Here is a 20,792-nt window from a genome sequence, read left to right as displayed (position 1 = left end):
AAGAGGTGGGCTCTGGTCCTGCAGAGCCCCCCCACACACACACACATTGACACCCACCCCCAGGGCTTGACCCTGACTAAAGTGTCACTGACTCCGCCCTTTACTAACTGTAACCCACCAGGAGACACCCAGTCTGGCGGCTCGCTGGCCTATTTCAGCCCCCTCCCCCCCCCCACGCTGAATGCCCAGCCCTTGGGGGACCGAGTGTAATTAAAGTCACATGTAGCCCAGGGCCTGGCTCCACCGCCCGCAGCACAGGTTTGACACCCTCCCCCCCCCAGCTAGCCTCGCCCCCAGGCGCAGAACCAGTCTGAATGGCGCCCGCCAGCTGGGCCTTGCCCTGCCTCCCCCGCCCCAGGGTTGTGTCCGGGCACCGGCAGGCCACCGCACTGCCTGGCCTTGGGCTGTAAATATTTGTACTGACCCCATGTAACCATGATAATGTATAAATAAAATTCGTCTTGGGTTGACTGGAGTCTGCGGAGATTATTCCTGGCTCTGCCCAGCCCTCTCAGCGCTGGGAACAGGCCCCCCAGAAAGGCACCAAACAGCACACGCCCCTTTCCAGCTTTTCCGTGTTTATCCCGGCCCAGCCACAAACCACCTGCGATCTGGCCTGGGGGAGCCAGCGGGGGGGCCTGCAACTGGCCAGGCCCACGCGACCTCTCTCTGGTGGAGGCAGATGCTGTTTGGATTTCCATTGCATTGTGCACATGCAGCTGTGCAAGCAGCCAGCCAGCGCTGCCCCCAGCAGCTGGACTGGCCCAAAGAGCACGGCCCTGGCCCAGCCCCACTTCGACAACAGGAAACCCAGACCAGCAGCCTGCTCCCCAAGCAGCAGAACGTGGCAGCAGGGGCGAGCGCCTTCCTTGTTCCCGCGCGGCCTGCCGGGCTCTCCCCAGCACCAAGCGGCCTTGGGCTGAGACACAGCTGTCAGAAAGGGCCAAGCTGAGCCAAAGCCAGCTCTTCCTTGGAGCCCCGGGCTGGGGGCTGCCTTGGCCGGTGCCGTGGGAGATGCTGCCCCTGCAGGTAGCGCTGTTGCCATCCGTCGAGCCTGCAGGAGCAGATGCTCCCGGCTGCCCGGTTCCCAAAGGCCTTGAGTTAGCCCTGCTCCCTGCCCCAGCCCACAGCTCAGCTAAGCCACCTGGGAGCCAGCCCAGCACCCCAATTCCTACCCCGAGCTGCCTGGGCTGGGGTTCAGGTGCAGCAAGACCCCTGCAAAGTGAAGCAGGAGAAAGCAGCTCCCTGCGCGGGCGCTCCTGCTTTCACCCGGGCACCCGGTGCTGCCGCGCTGCGAGGAAGGGACCAGCCAGGCTGGCCACGGTGCGAGGAAGCTTCCTGGGAGCCTGGGCTAATTCCCCCTGACGCTGGTGCCTGGCTAGTGTCAGCAGCCCCAGGAGCGGCTGTGCCCCCCGCCCCGGGGGCTGCAGGCGGCTGGCCCAGATTTGACACCACCCACGTCCACGTTAACTGGGTCCTTGAGCAGCAGCACCCAGGCCAGCCCCGTGTTCACCAGCTCTACCATCACTCCACCCTGTAGGCCCAGTGGAAGGGGAGGCCACATGCAGAACCGGGGGGGGGGGGGGGGTCGGGATCCTGGGATGAACCCAGCTTGGCTAAGCCCTGCAGGAAACACCTGTGTGCAGATGGCCGTCCGCTAGGCAAAAACCTGGCTGAGGGCCTGGGTTCTTGGAGCAGGACCCAGCCAAGATTTATTAATAGCCAAAAGCCACGGTGCTCTCTCAGCAGCAGCTTCAGCCCTGCCCGTGACTCCACCCGGCCAGCCCAGCCCCTGCCCCAGTGCCCCGTGGTGAATGCAGTGACACAGCCAGCAGCCCCTTTCAGCCAGGCTGGGGCGGGGAGCCCTCTCACTCTGCAGCTGTTCCAGTTCCACCATTTCACTGCATGCCCACCCAGGCCTGGCCTAGGGTGACCAGACAGCAAGTGTGAAAAATCGGGACAGGGAGTGGGGGGTAATAGAAGCCTATATAAGAAAAAGACCCCAAAATCAGGACTGTCCCTATAAAATCGAGACATCTGGTCACTCTAGCCTGGCCCCTTCCCTTTGCACTGTATTGAGTTAGGCCAGCACCTCCCTCATGCCCTTCCCAGCACACACCAGCCTGCAGCCGGCAGAACTCCCAGCTGAAGCCCTCCGAGGCCTGCGCCCTGATCATGGAAACCTCCCTCCTGAGAAAGCGGAGCAGTGAGCGAGGTTTAAAAATCAAGAGCTGGGTGCAATCCAGCTTCTGGCTCGGCCAGGCTGGTGGCACGCTTAGCGCCAGGCTCCAGCGCAGATCGTCAGGGCAGAGCTGGAGTAACCAGCAGGTGGAACGCACCCAGGGCTCAGACACAAAGAATTTCATCATCCAAACATTAACTAATGCCCGTTCTGAGCTCGGCAGAGCCGTGGGGTGCACACCAGCCCCTGCTGTGTTGTCTTGGGCAGCCCAGGTGAGGCCCACACCTGGAAGGCAAAGAGCCCTTTGAAATGAGCAGCCGGGGGAACGCTCTTTCAGGAGCAGGCCCTTAGCCTGCCTCGGTTTCCCCACCGGCGGAGTGAGGGTAATTTTCCAGCCCCCACCAGGGCCATGGGGATTAGGCTAGGTAAGGGGCTTCACAAAGAACTCCAGCGCTGCCTGGCAGCACAGCTCCGGCCTCACCCCCGCCAGGCCCCACACGCCCAGGAAGGAGACGACACTACAACGAGCACGCTGTTTATTTACATCAACAGGTCAATGGAGCGGATGCTCATGGAACAGCAGCACCATTGCTTCACTTTCAAAACTCTAACCTCCCAGAAAGCAATCTGGAAAGGTCATCAATATCGTTCTGTAAGTTACAGATTTCATAAAAACCCTATTGCTAGTTAAATTATTGGAGACTCAGTAACATTTAGTCTTTAATCATCATCTGAGGCTGGACACGGGGAGCGACTTCCAACCTCCCTTCCTGCTTGAACCCAGACTCTCCAGGCTGCAACCAGAGGTGGGCCAGGCTCCACTACGGAGCCAGCGACCTGGCTCCAACGATCCTGTATCACAGCAGGGCCCGGAGGCTCTGTGGCAGTGCAGAGGGGCCCTGCAGGCTTCTCCCCCCGTCTCCACTGCCAGGGCCGGTGTCGTAGCCCAGCCCCCGGGAGAGGGGCCCAGTGCAGCAGGCCGCGGGTCAGTCGTCTGCCGCTAGACCAGCTGCACAGGAAGTCCGTGGATCAGGCAGCAGCAGCATTATTCCGTCGCCCAGACCCCCACGCCGAGTGGCTGGGCCAAAGGCAGTCCATGGGGTTTGCTGAGAGGGGGACGTGCTGGGCCCAAGCTTTCAGCAGTTTGAGATTTACCCAAATCAACCCCTGAACCCCCCTCACTGGGGAGGGGTTAGGGCATTAGGCACACACGCCCCGAGACACGGCCGGGTCACACCCAGGCTGCCTTCAGCGTACACAGAAACAGGCACTGGGGCAGTAAAGGGGGAGGGGGAGGACAGACCCCACACTGCCTGCCCAAGCACCCCGGCACTGCATGCGTTCGAGGATGGGGTTCAAAACCCAACCCCACAGCCTGGCCTATGTCCAGAGTGGGACCAGCCAATGCCCGCGCACTCGGGCAACAGAAATCAGGATACAGCAGACAGGTGGCTGTTAATCACTGGGTCAGGACATGGCTGGGCTGGCACAACTAGGTACTCTAGTGTGAGCAGAGCCTGGCACATCCTGACCGTGCCATGCGTCTGGGCACTCCAGGGAGCACAGACAGACCATGTAGTGCACCCAGTGCAACCAAGACCTTCGCAAGAGCATCACCCCCGCCCCAAACACCCCCTAACGGCTGCCCTGCTCACAAGTGGCTTTCAAGAACCGATCTCTGGGAACACGCTTGCCCCAGCCTGGCTGGTTTTTCGAGCAGGGGTGGCTAGCTCGCTGCCTGGCCTGGTGCAGGTTTCTGCATGGAGCGCGCCCCCGGAGGATAGCAAGAGACGCTGGCTGAGCTGTGACGACACCAGGCGGCTCACGGCCATGGGGCTGGGAGCCAGTTTCCACAGCCCTTGCGCCAGAGGGACTCGGCTCCTCCAGACAGGTGCTTCCTGAAGTCCCTGCTCAACAAGGGTCCCTCGCAGCCCAGCCTGAGAGATCAGGCCGATTCCCAGCACCCAGTGTTTGCCCAGATGAAGCTGTCACTCTGAAAGCGACCCGGGCAGCGGGCCAGCCGCCAGCCCAAACACAACGAGAACTGCCTAAGGTCCAGAAAGCAGCCCGGCTCCTCAGCTGCTACGGCTTCCCGACCCCCAGCCCCATATGCCCTGCCATAGTTACTGTCCAGCAGAGAGCGAGCCCGGCCTGCTGCCCGGCCCACCTGGGCGCCAACAGAGCGGGTCGGGGGGGGATCACCCACTTTGCAAATGGCATGCAGAGAGCCCTCACATCCCACTGCCCAGCACTGGAGAGAGGCAGGAGTCTCAGCCCCAGTGCACAGATGTCTGTACCGGAAAGGCGGACGGGGGACGGACAGGGACAATTCCTGCATAAGGCCCCTCTGCACTCAGGGCCGACCTGCCTACACAACACTGGCACTAGCGCCCATGGGCCCCACTGCCCCGGCATTGGCCTGGGAGAAGCTCACACATTGGGGCACTGAGAGAGACTTGTTGGCACTACAGTGCCTGGCTCTCACCCCCCGGGCTGTGTGAACTGGCCCGGCAGCACCAATGGGTGGGAGTGAGCACGACCTGCGGCTCCCACCGCACTCCTGGCCTTCGATCACAGGCAGTTCGAACCGGACCCCGCGCCAGACACACCCCAGCACTAACGGCCTCTGACGAGCACCCAGCCAGAGCTTCCGGAGCCGATGCCACGCGCCGGTGGCAGGACCTGGCTGCCTTCACCCAGGGCGAACCCAGCCCCAGAGCAGCCAGAAGGGCCTGAAGTAGCGAGACTCAAACCCATCCCTGGATCGTGCACCGCTCGGCTCTGGCGGCTCAACGGAACAGACCCAGGGAGGAGACAAAGGCACCAGGGCAGGGGGGACGGGACTCGTTCAGCGGGGGGCTGAGGCAGCTCCCAGTAAAGGCAACGCACCAGCCAAGGGAAGCTGATGCTCAGTTGGGTGTCTGCCCGTGAGGCTCACGCCTCCCTCTGAATGCCTGTCGGGGGAAGGCCTCACCAGGGCAGATGAACACTGCCCTCCTCAGCCCCCCCGTGGGACCCAGAGACCAGGAATTCCATCCCGGCCAAGCAAGAGCTCCCCGCCTGTCTCTGCTTGGCCAGGCCAGGGACGGTGAGCTCCCGGGAAGGGCAGCGCCACGGAACATCAAGTAAATGTACGGTGCAGCCAGTCCCCTCGGGCTGCCCTGAGGGCTGAGATCAGCTGCTGGGTCTTCACCCCAGGCCCCCCGGGCCTGCAGGGACGGTGCCCATCAGCCCACCAGCATGAGGGCAGTGACCAAATCCCGGCACTGACGAAAGGATCCTGCTGCGGGGAGGTGGGGTGAGGCTGAACGGGAGAGTTTTGGTGCCAGGGTGCGGCTGGCGCTGCCGCGAGGGGCTCAGCACAAGATCCCGGTGCCGGGGCGTGGACCCTGGCTGTACCAATTCCAGTCCTAGGGGTGGATCCAGCTGCCGCGAAGGTCTCAGCAGGAGAACCCCAGCAGCACGTGCAGTGCCCAGCCCCTGAGCCAGCAGCATCCCACTCAGGGGGCAGCAGGCTCAGGGAACACCTGGTAAAAGGTGCCTGGGAATATTCAAGTAAACAGCAAAGAGCAGCACGGAGGCCCCGCCCACAGGCACCTGCTACTGCGAGAGCGATTGGTCGAGCAGTTTCAAGACACCGCCCACCAGGTGCAGGCTTCCCGTGACCAGCACGCGGATGGCGGCCGCTTCCTTGAGCAAGACGGCGCCGGTGCCCGCCACGGGGTGCAGGTGGAGCCCCTTGGTGGCGGGCGCCTGGAAGTGCGGGTCCCTGCCCTGGGTGATCCACTGCAGTGCGTGAGAGATGCAGGGGAACACCAGCGAGTTGGAGTTGAGAGGGCGCTCGGAGGAGGGCACGAAGAGCAGGGGGCCGCGCAAGGGGTCTGGCTTCAGCAGGCCACCCACCCCCTCCACCTGCATGGGGGGAGACAGCCAGAGGTCCTGCCCCACCTTCTCCTCCATCAGCCGGTTCCACTTCTTCTGGTTCTCCAGGCAGCGGGTCAGCATGTTCTCCAGGGTGACGTTGAAGTTCTGTTGGTCTGCAAAGGGGAGAACAACGAGCTGCATCAGAGCAGCCTTGCGGACGCTCCCAACCTGCCCGTTTTAATGGCCTCTCCGTCTCCAGAGAGCCGGGCCCCAGGGGGACACCAGGCCGCTGCACCCCACCAGCCGGCAAATCCAACCCTACAGAGCAGGAGGGTCACAGATGAGAGGGGACTCCTGGCATGGGCCGACAGAGCAGCGCTGTGGAGCCAGCGGAGGGACCCGTGACACCAGCCCTGGCTTTGTGGGGCCGTGAGATTGGCTGGTGGGCTGGCTTGGTACATGGGGGAGCCTGCCCAGCCCCACAGCCTGGGGAAGCAGCACGCGCAGATCAAAGCTATCTGACCAGCACTGCGGACAGGGCCCAAGAATCCTCAAGAGACCCCGACCCCCTGCAGAAAAATCCAGCGAGGAGGTTTCCAGGGACAACTTCCCCCCCCCCCCCCCCCCCCAAGCATCGAGCCAACCCGTGCCCCTGGGGCAGGAATATTCCCCACACAGACATCCCCCAACAGCACGGGCAGGGCAGAATCCAAGCCAGACGGGGCATGTCTGCTCTAGGGCAAGTTCCTGAGCAGATTCCTAGTGGAGCTCCCCTTCCCCAGGTACTGACCTGCGTTCCCCACCACAGACACCTCCGTGAAGTTGGGGCAGAAGACGGCGTAGTCAAACCGGCAGGGCTGGGGCACAAGAGACACAGCATGAGCACAAAGTCCACGCCAGCAAGGGGCTGGGTACTGCAGCCTTGGGCGGCCGCACGGGGGGAAAGGGCGAGGAGGACAAGGGGGGATTCAGCTCCTTACAGGAAGGACCTCGGCTACTGGCTCAGCATCCGTCACTATTCCTGCTGGAACCATTACAAACCAACAGGGGCACATTTGGTCTAGATCTTAAGCAGGGACCAGGTAGCCAGGATGCCTGGGTTCTATTCCTGCAGAGGCTACTGGGGAAAGCAGCCAACCAGTCACTGGAAACCGCCCCTCCCCCTTCTATTTTCACTTCTGCCCCTAACTAATCCAGCCCCCAAGACTCGCTCCCGGGATCGCCCCCAGCCACTGCGCAGGGAGGCTGGAAAACCCTGAGTCCCCAGGGAAGGGCTGTTATAGGAGACAGAGGCGGACTGGACTCTAAGGGGCATGACTGGGGGACAAGAGCGAGGCACTAGCACCACCTGGTGGCACCCTGTGGGATGTGTCAAAGCAGGCCCTGAACAGCCAGGCGGGTGCAGGGGAGGGGTCAGACACCACTGCAGGCCCCGGGGCTCTGAACCCACCTGACACTTCAGAGCCCTCTGCCAGCGCCCGCCCAAGGCCGGCGTTACCCCATGGCACGGAAGGGGAGAATGAGGAACAGAGGGAAACGACTTAGCCAAGGGTCGGGGCAGAGCTGGGAATAGAACCCAGGAGTCCGGGCCCCCAGCCTGAGCTGGATGCTGGCAGCCTCGGATACCTGCATGCATCATCTGTAACCACCCTCCCCCAATTTAAATCCATTTGATCCGCTCTCCCCACATGGTCCAGCAGCCCTCCCCTCCCCCCCATCTGCTGCAAGCCCATTTTCTGCCCTTACAAACCCGCCTGCCCTGCCCAGCACCAGCCCCCCACTGCCCCAAGGCACAGCGTCTCACCAGCAGCAGCTTGAGCAGAGCAGCCGTGTCCCGGTCCCCCGTGGCGTTGAAGAGAAGCACCCGGACCTCGGAGCCGCTGCAGACGAGACGGGCCCAGACTGGTCAGCTGAGGGACTCTTGCTCCCAGCCCCGCTCCGGAGCTGGCTGGGCTAGCTGCTGCCACCTTGCAAACCCCAACCCAAGGCCTGTCCCACCCTTGATAGGACAACAGGGTCCCGTCCCCATCCGCCCTGGTGTCCTGGGACCATGCAGGTTGCTGGTACAAAGCCTCAGCCCTCCTCCCCTGCCTTCCACCCCCAAACATGGCCTGCTGGTCTGGGGCCCACCTCTCTCCAGCAGGAAAAGGCAGGTGCTGCTCGCACCCTTGGCATGGCTGATGGGGAGCCTCATTCTCAACCCAACCGGCACCTCTCTGGGAAATCTCCCTCCAGCTGTGCTGGGTGGGGCTCAGGCAAAGCCTGTGACAGCAGAGCAATGGATCCCCCTCCCTGCCCGGCGCCTCCTTACTCCACAGGCTTCTCCTCGTTGAGGGCTGCCTGGCGGAACCAGCGCACACAGGCCTGCACGCTGCTGGTGGTGTGAGCCCCGTCGATGAACCACGTCACTGCCCCGTGCTGCAGCACCTGGGTGCGGCCCAGCCACTCCGTGTCCTGTAAACCTGGAAGGGGAAAGGGGGCTATGAGAGGGGCCAGGCCCACCCGGCAGGGACTTGCTGCCCCCTACACCAGCAGCCGAGTTACCAGCTCCCTGGTGGGCCAGGCCCACCCGGCAGGGACTTGCTGCCCCCTACACCAGCAGCCGAGTTACCAGCTCCCTGGTGGGCCCGACCCAGCTAAGTTATGGCAGCATGAGGCGAGTGGGGATCCGAGATCAGGGGGTGCTGGTGTCATAGAGCAGGCCTGGCTTGTTAGGGGGCTGGGGGCTGGCATGGAGCCCCGCTGACAGCACAGTGACCCATCCACCCTGGGGCCCGCACATAGGTATGTTAAACCCACCCAGAGCCATTCCTGCAACAAAACCTTCCCGGAGCATTTCACTGGGGAGACCCCAACACCAGACCTCCCTTCCCCTTATTCCGGTACCAAGCTCCCCCAAGCCCTGCGCTGCGCCAGCCCAGCCTGCTCCCCATCCCCCCGAGGCAGCCACAGCGCCAGCCTCCCCCATTCCAGTGCTGGCTGCGGGGGCACCGCCCCTGTGCCACAGAGGCAAGGAGCCTGTCAGTGACTCATTACGCCCGTGGCCTGCCCACCTCACAGCGGTGCTAGTTCCCAACGGGACGGGGACGGATTCCAGAGACCTCGCCCAGCCCAACCTGCCTGGGCTCCTGCCCTCAGGCCAGTGGCTGGGACTGTGGTGTGGGCCGGCCCAGTGACCCCAGGGGAGGTAGGAGGGTGAAGGGCCAGCCTGGGACTTGGGAGACCTGACCTCAATTCCCTGCTCTGCCACAAACCCCTGTGAGACCTTGGGCCAGTCACTTGGTCTCCCTGTGCCCCATCGGTAAAACAGGGGTAACAGCCCTGCTCTGCTATTGGTCGTGAGGAGAAACCCATTAAATATCGAGGCTACCGTAATAGGCCCAGCTAGTGACTGCTTTGCACTGCCCAGGGACCCCCAATGGGGCACAGTACGGGGGTAATAGCGGAGCGGAGAGAAGGCCCCTCTCACTCTGCAGCAAGAGGCAGAGCAGCGGGCAGCCCCCTAGGGCAGGTGGTGGAGAGACAATGACGCTTAGCCAACAAACAGCCTGGGAAATACCCACACGGGAGGCGGGGGGAGGTCGGGTTGGTGCTGGAGGCTGGTGATGTACAATCACCCTCAGCACTTTCTGGCAGCCCAGGAAGCACCAGGCTCCTAAGTGTTAAAACTGAGGAAACAGGAAGAGCTAAAGGGCAGCGAGTTCAAAATGTCAACGCACGGGGTGGGCCGGGGGCAGAGTCCAGGGCCTTGGCCTTGGGACCGACGCACGAGCGGTTACTGCCCACAGCGCTTCGTTAGCTCCAACGAGCAGCAGTTCCGGCCTGATCCCAGCTAGCCAAAGCCAAGGGCAGGCACTAGCCAGGGAACCACAACAGAGCACCCAGGGAATGCCCAGGGCAGGCAGGGGGCACCGGAGCAGCAGTGGGGTGGGACACACCCACGTCCTTACCCTGCACCATGGAGCCGCTGGGCCTGAATGCAGGTGCCAGGGGCACAGGTCTCTTGCCTAGTAGCTCCGCGCCTGGCTGCAAGTCCTTCAGCTCCCCAGTACCTGCAAGGAGATGGAAGCTGGGCTGAGTCACCGTTCTAACAGCCCCACATGGCCGCCTGTAGCCCTCCTGTCACTCGGCCTTCCCTCCTCACACACAACTGGACTCCAGTCAGCCTGGGGGAGCCGCCCCGGGTTACGTGCCATAGAAACCAGGGTGGATTGATTGAAATCACCGAGTGGAAAACCTCAATTTAAATCATGGATTTTCATCAAGGTTTCCATTTGCACTTCTGTGCTTTTCTAGCGACACGTGCATCCTCATGGATTGATACAAGCATCAAGGAACTTTCACGCTACATTTGGTAGTTTTGTGCTCCCCAGGAGAGGACATGCTAACTCTGCACATTTCCTTAAGCAATTGTATAGCTTCATGTTTTCATATTCTTGTTAATTGTACATTTTGAGTATGTTAGAAAATGGGGTCTGATGCATTGCTTCTATACTAGATAATTAGCATTTTACTCATGATTTGTGTCAAGCTGCATTCGGATGGTAATTGGAATCACATTACACACAAAGCAGCACGTCACATTTCGTTTTAAACAAAAACCACCTTCAATGTTTTGGATACACAAAGCGCAGGGTTTTTCCATGAGCTGGAGAGTAAGTTTCCAGGGTGGGTGGAGTCATAAATACTCATAATTTGAAAACTGAGCCAATCAGAGCTCAGGTAGGGAGACGCTATAAAATAGGAGTCTGAGCCCTCCGAGGTGGAGATCCTGAAGAGCTACACGATGGTGTCTCCTGGAGCCAGAGGCTGGGTCCCAACGCCTGTGATGACTTTGCCAGCCTCTTGCACCCAGCAGCACAGCCCCTGGGCCCCCCCACAGGATCCAGCCCTTAACACAGTACGTGACCTAGCACATTGATAAAGCTCCAGTTAGATGTTTTTCCCCTGGTTCTTTCTCTACATAGAAAAGCAGCCTTGAACTCAAAGTCTTTATAGAGGCTCATCCACACTGATTTTGAATTGAAATGTTTTAAAAGGGCGTAATAGGTTTAGACCTTAACATATTTTGTATTAAATTCACAATTCATTTTAAAACAGGTTTATTTTTAAAAAGAAAAAAGTATAATTTAAATAAAATAAAAACTATCCCAAATATCCCACCCGCCTCCCCAGCAGGGGCCCCCCCTTAGCTTAGCCCCCAGCATGTTGGTAACTTGCTGGCTTGTATTTGCAGGGTGCAGAGAGCCCCCCCCAGTCTCCCATGAAGCGCCAAGGGGCTCCCAGCCAGAGTTCCACACCCGGCACTTGGGAAAACACCAATCAGGGCATCTCCAGGGGCTTGCGGCTGGGAACACAAAGCCGGAGTGCTGGCTTCACATCCTAGGTGCCAGGCTGTGGGGAGCAGCGCCAGGCTGGACGGTCACATGCTGCGTACCCGGCCCGCCGGGAGACTGAAGTGCAGCCCAATCAGGACTTTCCCAGAATCTCCTCGGAGAGACGCCCCAACCCAGGAACTAGAGCAAGGGCTGGAATGTGCCGTTCAGCGCAGGGAGGGACGGCCCCCTCCCCATACACACAAGCTCCCTCGTGCTGGGGCCATGCTCCTTACCCTGATACCCCTGCTGCTGCAGCCAGGCCCGGGAGAGCTGCAGGGCTAGAGTGGCATTGGATCGCTGGTGCTCGCCCGCCAGCCCCAGCTGAAGTGCCTTATCGTCCTCTTCGAAGGCCTCCAAGTCAGGGCACAGGTAAAGCGGGCACTGCACGGAGAGAGGGGGCAGAGGGTGAGCCCTGCCCAGCTCACCCACCTCCCCGGGGCAGCTCCGCCAGCTGGCCGAGAGCCCCCCGGTGGGTTCTGCCGACCTACAGACCAGGCAGCAGCAACTGAGGCAACCTCACCCCAGGGCCCCATGGCTCATATTCATGGGCCGTCATGTTTCCATCTGGTCCTGCCTCTCCAGGGATGGACCCCGAGGGGCGCCGGCACCAGCAGCGCCCACACTCAGCTGCTGCCCAGGAGAAACAGGGGAGCCCCTGGGATCACAGGCCTGGGGCCACCCTGCAAAGGATCCAGAGTGAGGAGGGGCCACAGGAGCCCAACCCTCCCTGGGGCGGGAGGGAGGGGATTGGGACCCAAGGCCCCTGGCCAGCACCATCCAAGGGGGCAGGAGCCATCTGACATCCCACCCCCTGCTCCTGGCGTGGGTGCAGCAGGGAGAGTCGCCTCCCCGACCCAGTGACAGCAGCAGGATGCCTTCAGAGGGGGCAGGGGGACCCTGGGGAGGCATGTATCTAACAAGAACTCACCGGGCTCTCCCTGGCTCGCTCCCGCAGCACCTCCAGGGGCCGCTCAGGCTGTGGCACTGTGAACGCTGGCACACCAGGCTGAAAGCAACGCAGATGTAGTCACGGGCCCCGGATCCACAGCCTCCCAGGCTGCCCCCCCATCCCCACGCAGACACCTGGACTCCAGTGACAGGCTACTGGTCAGGGGCAGACCCGGACACCCAGGGGCGAGCTGGGACCCCTCACTCAGATTCAGAGCTTGCCCCTCAGATGGGCCCCCACCCCCATGCTGCCCTGTGGCCTCCTGCACCAGGGGAGTTTCACTTCCCAGATCACAGCAAACAGACTTGGTCCTGCTGAACCAGGAATCTGGACCAGCCCGCTCAAGGCTGTCAGAGACCCCCCTGTCCCCACAGAGCCCCACGGTCTCTACCTTGAAGATGCCCCCTTTCTGCCAGGCGATTTTCTCAATGGTGTCCCCCAGGATGCTGGTGTGGTCGATCCCCAGAGAGGAGACCCCGCACACGATCGGCTTCCTGGAGACAGAGAGAAGGTGAGAGCCCAGCGCCAGGACTCCCAGAGGGCGGCTCCTCTCCCCAGCTCTGTGGCCAGCCAGCACCCAGGAGGTCCCGGAACTCAGGTCACCGGCTGGCTCATAGGATCGGCACAGAACCTTTCACCTCCCGGCCCACGGCTGACACCGAGCCCAGCATGGCTGGAAGCCCCTAGCACTTCAGGGACGGTCAACGGCTTCCCTGGCCAGGCGTCCCCATCACAGCCACCAGGACTAGGCCCCTTTGTCAGCAGAGGGGTCAAGAACTGACCGAACTCCCCTACAGACCCAGCTGGGTTGAGGCCCGTTGGCTCACCTGCCCCTGCCCAGGCAGTCCCTGCTCTGGGGACAGCTAGTGGCCTCCACACGCTAGTTTCCCACGGAGGCAATAAGGAGGCGGGCGCCTGGTCCCCGTGCCAGGCCCAGCCTGCTCCTACCTGATGATGTTGGTGCAGTCGTAGGCACCCCCAATGCCAACTTCCACCACAGCCAGATCCACCTGGAGGGGAGACAAGAGTGTGTTAAGGGGCCACCTGTGGCATCTGTGCTCAACACGCAGGAAACAAAACAGCCCCATGGCACAGCCCTGAGCAGGGACAGAGGGAGCATCATACCTTCTCCTGCAGGAAGACGTGGAAGGCCATGATGGTGAGGAAGCGGAAGTAGGCGGGCATGCTGGCGTGGCCGGGGTCCTGCAGGACAGACAGTTACCTGAGGGGACTCCGGGGCAGCAGCTCTACCCCAGCCCCATTGCTAAGCCACAGGACAGCAAGGGACAGACCCTCCTCCCTGCGCTGCGGAGCTCTGGCCCACTCCCCAGGGCAGGAGCAGGGACACGGCATGTCCAGGGCCCAGCTCATTTGAGAGTTTTACACGAATAGTCGACTTCACCACGCAGCTGGGGAAACCGAGGCACGGAGCGGGGAAACTGACTTGCCCAAGGACACCCAGCACGGCAGTGGCAGAGTAGAACTAGGGACCCCCTGCTCTAAGCACTAGATAACCCACCCACACCCAATCCTTACAAGGAGCCGGCCTCAGGGCAGCGATCTGACTTTGCCTGGTCCCCCTCTGGACTCGGGGGCAGAGACTCGGTTACTGTACCACACCAGGTGACTCCCCTAGCATGAGATCCTACTGGCCTGGTCACAGGGCACTCTCCTGCTGAGGAACGGGCGCTCTGCTCGTACGGGCTGCAGGAGGCAGCAGGGGCTTATACCCCCCCACCCCAGGGCAGCAGCAGCTCCCTGCCCAGAGCTCCCACCACACATACCTTGGTCTCCTCCAGCCGGTTATACACCTGCCAGAAGTACTTGCTGAAGAGCTCCTTGCTGATCGGCTGCCCGTTGATGCGGATCCTCTCGCGCACCTGGACCAGGTGGGGAGAGCTGGGGTGATGGGAGAACAGACAGTCAGCACCCGGGACAGCTGCCCCATTCCACCCTCCCCGGGGTGCCACTCAGCACCCGGCAGCGGCCGACTGAATCCGTCCCCCAGGAGCCCCCGGGCCGCCCACCTGTAGAAGCCCGTCTTCAGGCCGTAGTTGCGGAGGATGCGCTCCGTGAAGGCACACGTCGAGCCCTGGAAGAAGAAGTCAGCAGCGTTAACCATGGAGCCAGCCCTCCCCAGCAAAAGGGAACCCCCTGGATTGCCTCCCACCCCCACAGCGCCAGAGCTGCTCTCCTAAACCTCCAGCACCCCCACCCTGATCGTCCCATGACCCATCACATGGCCTAGTTATTTCCCCACTCACCCCATCCTGCGGCGTGCTGGCCCATCATTTCCCCCGAGCCCTATGCCCCACAGACTCCCCTTGCCCCCACATGCCTCGTTCCACACCCCCCTGCAGTGCCCCACACAACCTCACCCCAACGCCCCCGCTTACCTTGCCCTTTGTCCCAGTTACGTGGATAATGTTCAGTTGATCCAGGTCTTCGACCTGCCAGACAGAGGTTAACAAACCCATGAGAGGGGTGTCAGGGCTGGGGAGACACCCTCGCCTGGCACTGCGCCAGACTGGCGGGAGGGTTCACAGCCAGTCCCACCAAGCAGAGAGGCCAGTACAGCCTGGGATGCCCCCCCCGCCCACCCTCCATCCATCCCTCCCACCCGGCAGGGAGCAGCGCTGAGAGGGCTCTGCTCAGCCAGGGAAGGGGACGTGACAGCTCTCACCTTTAACCCACTTCGCTCCAAGAAGCCTTTCATGGCCTCCAGCTGCACCTGGGGGTCTCCTCGCTCCCGCTTCACCTGCTCCAGGTAATTGGCATTGGTCTGGAGGGTGTTCAGGGTCCGGATGGCATCCTGGAATGAGACTCACCAGATGAGACACAGATCAGCTCTCCGCTTGTAGGAGGGGATGGTGGCCAAGAGCCAACGCTCCAGCCCCCTGTGTGTGCCAGAAGCGGGTCTCCTGCTCGCCCACAGAGGAGCCCCTGGCCCTACATACTAAGCTCAGGGGTGTCAGGCAGCCCAAGCCCCCACCCATCCCTGGCTCCCAACACACAGCTGCCAGCCTTTGCTCTTCTGGGGGAGGGCGACGTTACCGACCAGGCTCCCCCACCGTCAGAGCCCCCATCACGGGTGGGAAGATAGCCACCTCCAGTGCCACCCACCCAGTCCATCTCCGCGCCCAGGGCCCTCCACGGTGAGGGAGGGGGCTCATCAGCTGCCCCCCTGTGCCAAGAACCTTGTCTACCTTGCACCAAGAGCTGTGCTGGAGCATGACAAAGGGGAGCAGTAGGAGCTCACTCCCTCCCTGCCAGGTGAGCGCTGATCAGAGCACACCAACCCCAGCTTTCGCTTCCAGCCAGAGCAAACAAAGGCTGAGCTCAGGGCCCGGAGGGGGGGCACCACGCTGCACCACTGGTCACTCAAGCGCTGGAGGGCGAAACATAGCGGCCAGGCCAGAACCAGCCACTAGCTCCGTCTGCTCCACAGTGGCCTTCGGATCCCGGGCTGCATTCAGAACAGCAGGACTTGCACACGGCTAGCTTGTCTTGCCCCGCTACAGTTATGGGACTGCAAAGCCACAGTCCCAGGTACGGTGCTTGGAGCAGGGGGAACTGAAATCCAGTGTCCTTTAGCTAGCTAGGTGATTGGCAATGCATCTCCCTGCCTCCTGCTCAGACCAGACTCGGGGGCTGGGGGAAGAGAGACGACTGAGAACTCTTTACAAATACACACGATGAAGGACCACAAGCGACATCCCAGATGGGAAATCCCCACCGAGGAAGCACTGGAGACGAAGAGTCTCAGCGGTAATTCCAAAAGCAGCTGCCAGACGAGGGAGGAGAGGGGAAGGTGCGTGATAACTATTTCCAAGGCACGGGGAGCGGGGACAGAGCGTACGCCGATCACGAGACAAGCCCCAGGAACACAAGCTGGAGCATTGGTGTAACAGAGCCCCAGGGTGTGTTGGGTGGATCCACCGGCAGTACAATCCACCCACAGTCTGCACCAGAACACTTTAAGCGCAATATATATTCACCCCTTGCCATTACTAATATTGGTTGTATTGCAGTAGTGCCTAGAAAGCCCGACAGAGACTGGGCTCCCATTGTACTAGGCACGGCAGATATTCATGGGAGAGACCCTCTGCACCAAAGAGTTTACAATCTAAGCAGACAAGACAGTCAGAGGGTGAGAAGGGAAACTGAGGCACAGAGAGTGCCTCACTGTGGCAGAATCCGTACCCAGGGTTCCTGACTTCCAGTTCTGTGCCCCAACCCCGGGACCCCAGTAGTAGTATCTGGAACAGAGCATTTAAGGGCTATATAGTCTCACTCGCTTCGATGGTAGCACTGTCTGTGTCACTGTGTTTTAAGGTCCCGATTTTCCAAGGCCCAGAATAGCCTCTTTAAATGCTGATTAACACATTTCCCAGGGATGGCTTTAGTTCCAGTATGCCTCATGCAGAGTAGCAATTTATTGGGGTTTCTTAAAGTACCTCTGGGGGTAGACTGCGCAGCTCTGGCAGGGGCTGGACAGTAACCAGATATACTCCCCACAATTCACCTCTATAAAAAGCACTGGCCACGCTCCTCCAGATACATGTGGCTATTTATACTGGGTGGGACACTGTATCTCCCTGGGTTTCCTGGGACCAAAGACACTGAACGCACAATCCGCTTCTTGCCTTCTCTCAGCTGAGCCAGAGCTGGATGGAATCCGGTCTTCCCCACACTGCACCAGAACTCCTGCGCTCCCCACATCATGCATTGCTCCCCTTCTCCAACAGGGACAAGAAGCCAGCCCGCTACCTATGGTTACCCCAAGCACTTCCCAGCTAGGCCCAGGCACACGGTAGCTCATGTAGATTATTATTAGGCACTATCACAATACAAGGGACTCCTGTCATAAACCAGGCCCGGTTGTGCTAGGTGCTGTACAAACACTTAATGAAGAGACAGTCCCTGCCCCAGGGACCGAAACTCACCTCCATCCTTCATCACTATTACTGATGACTACTGACACTGGGGCACCCAAATCACAAAACTGACTACTCAGAACTCAGCCAGGTGTTAAGACTGTGAATCCCATGTGATCCTGACTCACTTCCTGCCCCAACATCATTTAATTAGACACAAAGCCCCCTCCACATTATGTTCATGCCACATGAAGCTGCACGGTCAGAGTTGGTTTTAAAACAAAAGTAACAAAGTGTAAAAATCAATGTTGAACATGGCCACAGCCCAGATCCTTTTGACTTTACAGGAGGAACTGAGTGCGCAACCCAGCAAGCGCCACAAAAAGTGAGCGAAGACATTAGCCGGGTGCAGCCAGCCATGTTAATGGTGCTTTGGAACATTATCGTTTGCATCATCGGACATTCTGATTCCAATTCAGCTACCTTCATATTGCTTTAGCAGTGCTTTATGCATTTCATTCCTCTAAGATCATCCAGCATCTATTAACAGTCACTGATTTCCCTATATTCAAAGCCCATTCTTTTGAAGAGAACACACACACACACACACACAGATCTTCAGCTTACATAGAAGAGCTCTCCGATTTAGAGACCTTTTCTACAGGGCATTCTCAGGATGCAATTTTCAAGTGTAACTACCTGATAGTTGACACCTGATACCTGATCAGTTTTTCCCCCCCCAAACTTAAGTCAGGGACATCCTATCAATCAGTGCCAACCATTTTCTACGTTAAGATTCAAATGTAAGCTGTTGTGATGAAAAAAAAGTGATATTGTTTGTTCAGAAGTGACTTCATTTAATTTGACAAAATGCAGGAAGTACAGCTTTGCTGGTCTGGATGCCGGCAGAGGATGAAGGAAGGACACCTGGTGAAAGCAGCATAGCAGAAGAGGGTGATAGGAAAGAGATGCTGAGGAAGTGATGGCTGGATTGCATCAAAAAAAGATGGTAAGCAGGTGGACCTCAGTGTTGCCTCAGACAAAGACGGTGGATGCTTGCATGACAATCTTATGCCTCTGTTTGTCAGAGATTGATGGCAGGAGAGAGATCACTTGATCATTATCTGTTAGGTTCACTCCCTCTGGGGCACCTGGCATTGGCCACTGTCGGTAGACAGGATACTGGGCTGGATGGACCTTTGGTCTGACCCAGTATGGCCGTTCTTATGTAATCCAACCCAAATTGATGGGATAAGGGTGATTTCATTTATTCAGTGGTTTCCCCCACAAAACCAAAGTTGGTTGAATGATTTTTCCCAAATACTTCCCAACCTTTGTTTGAAGTACTGTGCCGAAAGCCCATTGAAATCAACGGCGTCTTTCCATTGAGTTCAATCAATGGGAAGAAAGTTATGAAAGAAGGAAGACAGGGAGTTGTTAAGTCGAAACTGTTAGGCAAGCTTAGCTATTAGAACCTACTAGGAAGAGAGCCCTACCCCAGTCACCCTGTAACTACTTTTGAGCCCATAAAGCCCTACGCAGTGTCAGTATGAGGCGCATCACCGAAAACAAAAGTCAGAACGGGCAAGGGGTTGGGGGTGACCCACTAAGGTTTGCACCAGAACTGGGATGAGGGCCAAGTCCCCCAAACAGCATCAAAAGCAATTTATAAATAGCACCAACCCCCAGCACAGCCCCCTGCCTCCACATGCCCCCCCAAAAAGCCCTCGATCCTCCCCCCATATGCCTGAACCCGCCTCGATTCTCCCCCCACTGAAAACCTGCATATCAAATAGGATGTGCCCATACCAGCCTCCCATCCACCTCCACCCTATTGCAGCCCCCCACAAGCCTGCCCCCCACAAGCTAAGGACGTGTGCCCATGGAACATGCCGCCCTGCCCCCCGCCAGGCCCCAGATCCCACGTGTCCCGGCTGATGTAACCGGGCCGGGCCGCCCCCGCGCCGGTACCTGATACTCCATCCTGGGCACGCGGGCCGGCCTGGTGCTGAAGCAGCGCTGCCCGGCGGCCGCCTGCGCCACGAGCCGCAGCGCGGAGTGCAGCACGCGGAGCCCGCGAAAGCCCATCCCGCCTCCTGCTGACAGGCGGCCCCCGCCGCCACCGACCGGCGCAGCGCCGCACCCCTCCCACGTACGTGCGGCTGCGCCCCGCCCCTGGAGCCACCGCCCACCGCCAGCGCGCGGCAGCGTGGGCCCGCCATCTTTGTGAGGGGCAATACATGGGGAGAGCGAGCCCGGGAAGGGCGACGGCCGCCATCATTGTGAGGGGCACCTATTCTCTTAAAAGGGCAACACTGTCTCCCATCTACTGATTATGGCTACTATGTCCCCTACAGCAAGCGGGGGAGGGGACACAATACAGTACTGATATCGTACAGATGCAGCAGCCTTCCTCCCCCCCCCCCCCCCACAGCACTTTGCCAAGTGCTACACACAGTCTCATTTCACCCCCTACCGCAGGGCCATCCAACACCCTCCTTCCCCCCAATAACTGCATTAGAAAAGAGGTGTCAGGTCCCACGTTGGAGAGGGCCCATGTTCCCATAGTGTCTGCAGGGGAACATCCCCAGATAAAACCATGTTTTTTGCATACACACTGCTTAGTATCTAAAGCAGAGGTGGGCAAACTACAGCCCGGGGGCCACATCCGGCCTTTCAGACATTTTAATCCGGCCCTCCTGCTCCAGCTGGGGAGTGGGGTCCAGGGCTTGCCCCGCTCCATGCATGCCGTGGCCGTGAACTGAGCCCAATGGGAGCCCCAGGGGCGGTGCCTGCGGACAGGGCAGCGCGCAGAGGCACCTGGCCCCACCTCTGCGTAGGAGCTGGAAGGGGGACATGCCGCTGCTTGAGGTATGTGCCACCCAGAGCCTGCACCCTTGCCCCCTCCCGTGCCTCGACCCAGCCCCCTCCTGCACCCTGAACTCCTCATTTCTGGACCCACCCCAGAGTCCGCACCCCCAGCCAGAGCCCTCACCCCCTCCCGCACTCCAACCCCCAATTTCGTGAGCACTCGTGGCCCGCCATATAATTTCCATACCCAGATGTGGCCCTCAGGCCAAAAAGTTTGCCCACCCCTGATCTAAAGCCTTCCAGTGCACATGGTGAGGAAAAACCGCCACTACACAGGTGGCGCACTGTGTGTTGTGGATTTCAAGGTCAGCTGGCACAAAGGGGCAGTGCAAAGTCCAAGCAATCCTCCCAGTTCAATAAAAGCTGCTTTTATTACAAAATGGAATGTTATGGCGGTGCCTTCCTATGAAATCACACACCTCACTGAAGGAAACCATCAACTACAGCCAGGATATGTCAGGGCCCCCACAAAAATACCCAGCAGATGCTCCGCCTTTTAGTTGAGCTAAACACCGTTCCTGCACTGTTTTCTCCTCATGGTGCAAATACACCTCTACCCAGATACAACACGACCCGATATAACACGAATTCGGATATAACGCGGTAAAGCAGCACTCGGGGGAGGGGGGGGCTGTGCACTCCGGTGGATCAAAGCAAGTTCGATATAACAC

The 20,792-nt window shown here is 59.8% G+C and overlaps 1 protein-coding gene across 1 annotated transcript; it reads right to left on the bottom strand.

The window, feature by feature from the left end:
• Nucleotides 1–5,782: 5,782 nt before the first annotated feature.
• FPGS (folylpolyglutamate synthase) lies at nt 5,783–19,338 on the bottom strand. The gene is made up of 15 exons (XM_065418883.1): nt 19,222–19,338; nt 15,057–15,185; nt 14,770–14,823; nt 14,401–14,465; nt 14,158–14,272; nt 13,499–13,576; nt 13,322–13,383; nt 12,765–12,867; nt 12,353–12,430; nt 11,658–11,805; nt 9,997–10,098; nt 8,358–8,508; nt 7,851–7,926; nt 6,837–6,903; nt 5,783–6,219 (listed from the first exon to the last, which is right to left on the bottom strand). The coding sequence occupies exons 1-15, from the start codon at nt 19,336–19,338 to the stop codon at nt 5,783–5,785; spliced, it is 1,782 nt and encodes a 593-aa protein (XP_065274955.1).
• Nucleotides 19,339–20,792: the final 1,454 nt, after the last annotated feature.

Source organism: Emys orbicularis, chromosome 18, assembly GCF_028017835.1.
Source record: "Emys orbicularis isolate rEmyOrb1 chromosome 18, rEmyOrb1.hap1, whole genome shotgun sequence".
NCBI classification, from domain to species: Eukaryota; Metazoa; Chordata; order Testudines; family Emydidae; genus Emys; species Emys orbicularis.
Note: the sequence above shows the minus strand (reverse complement) of the source record. Positions and strands in the feature narration are given on the sequence as shown.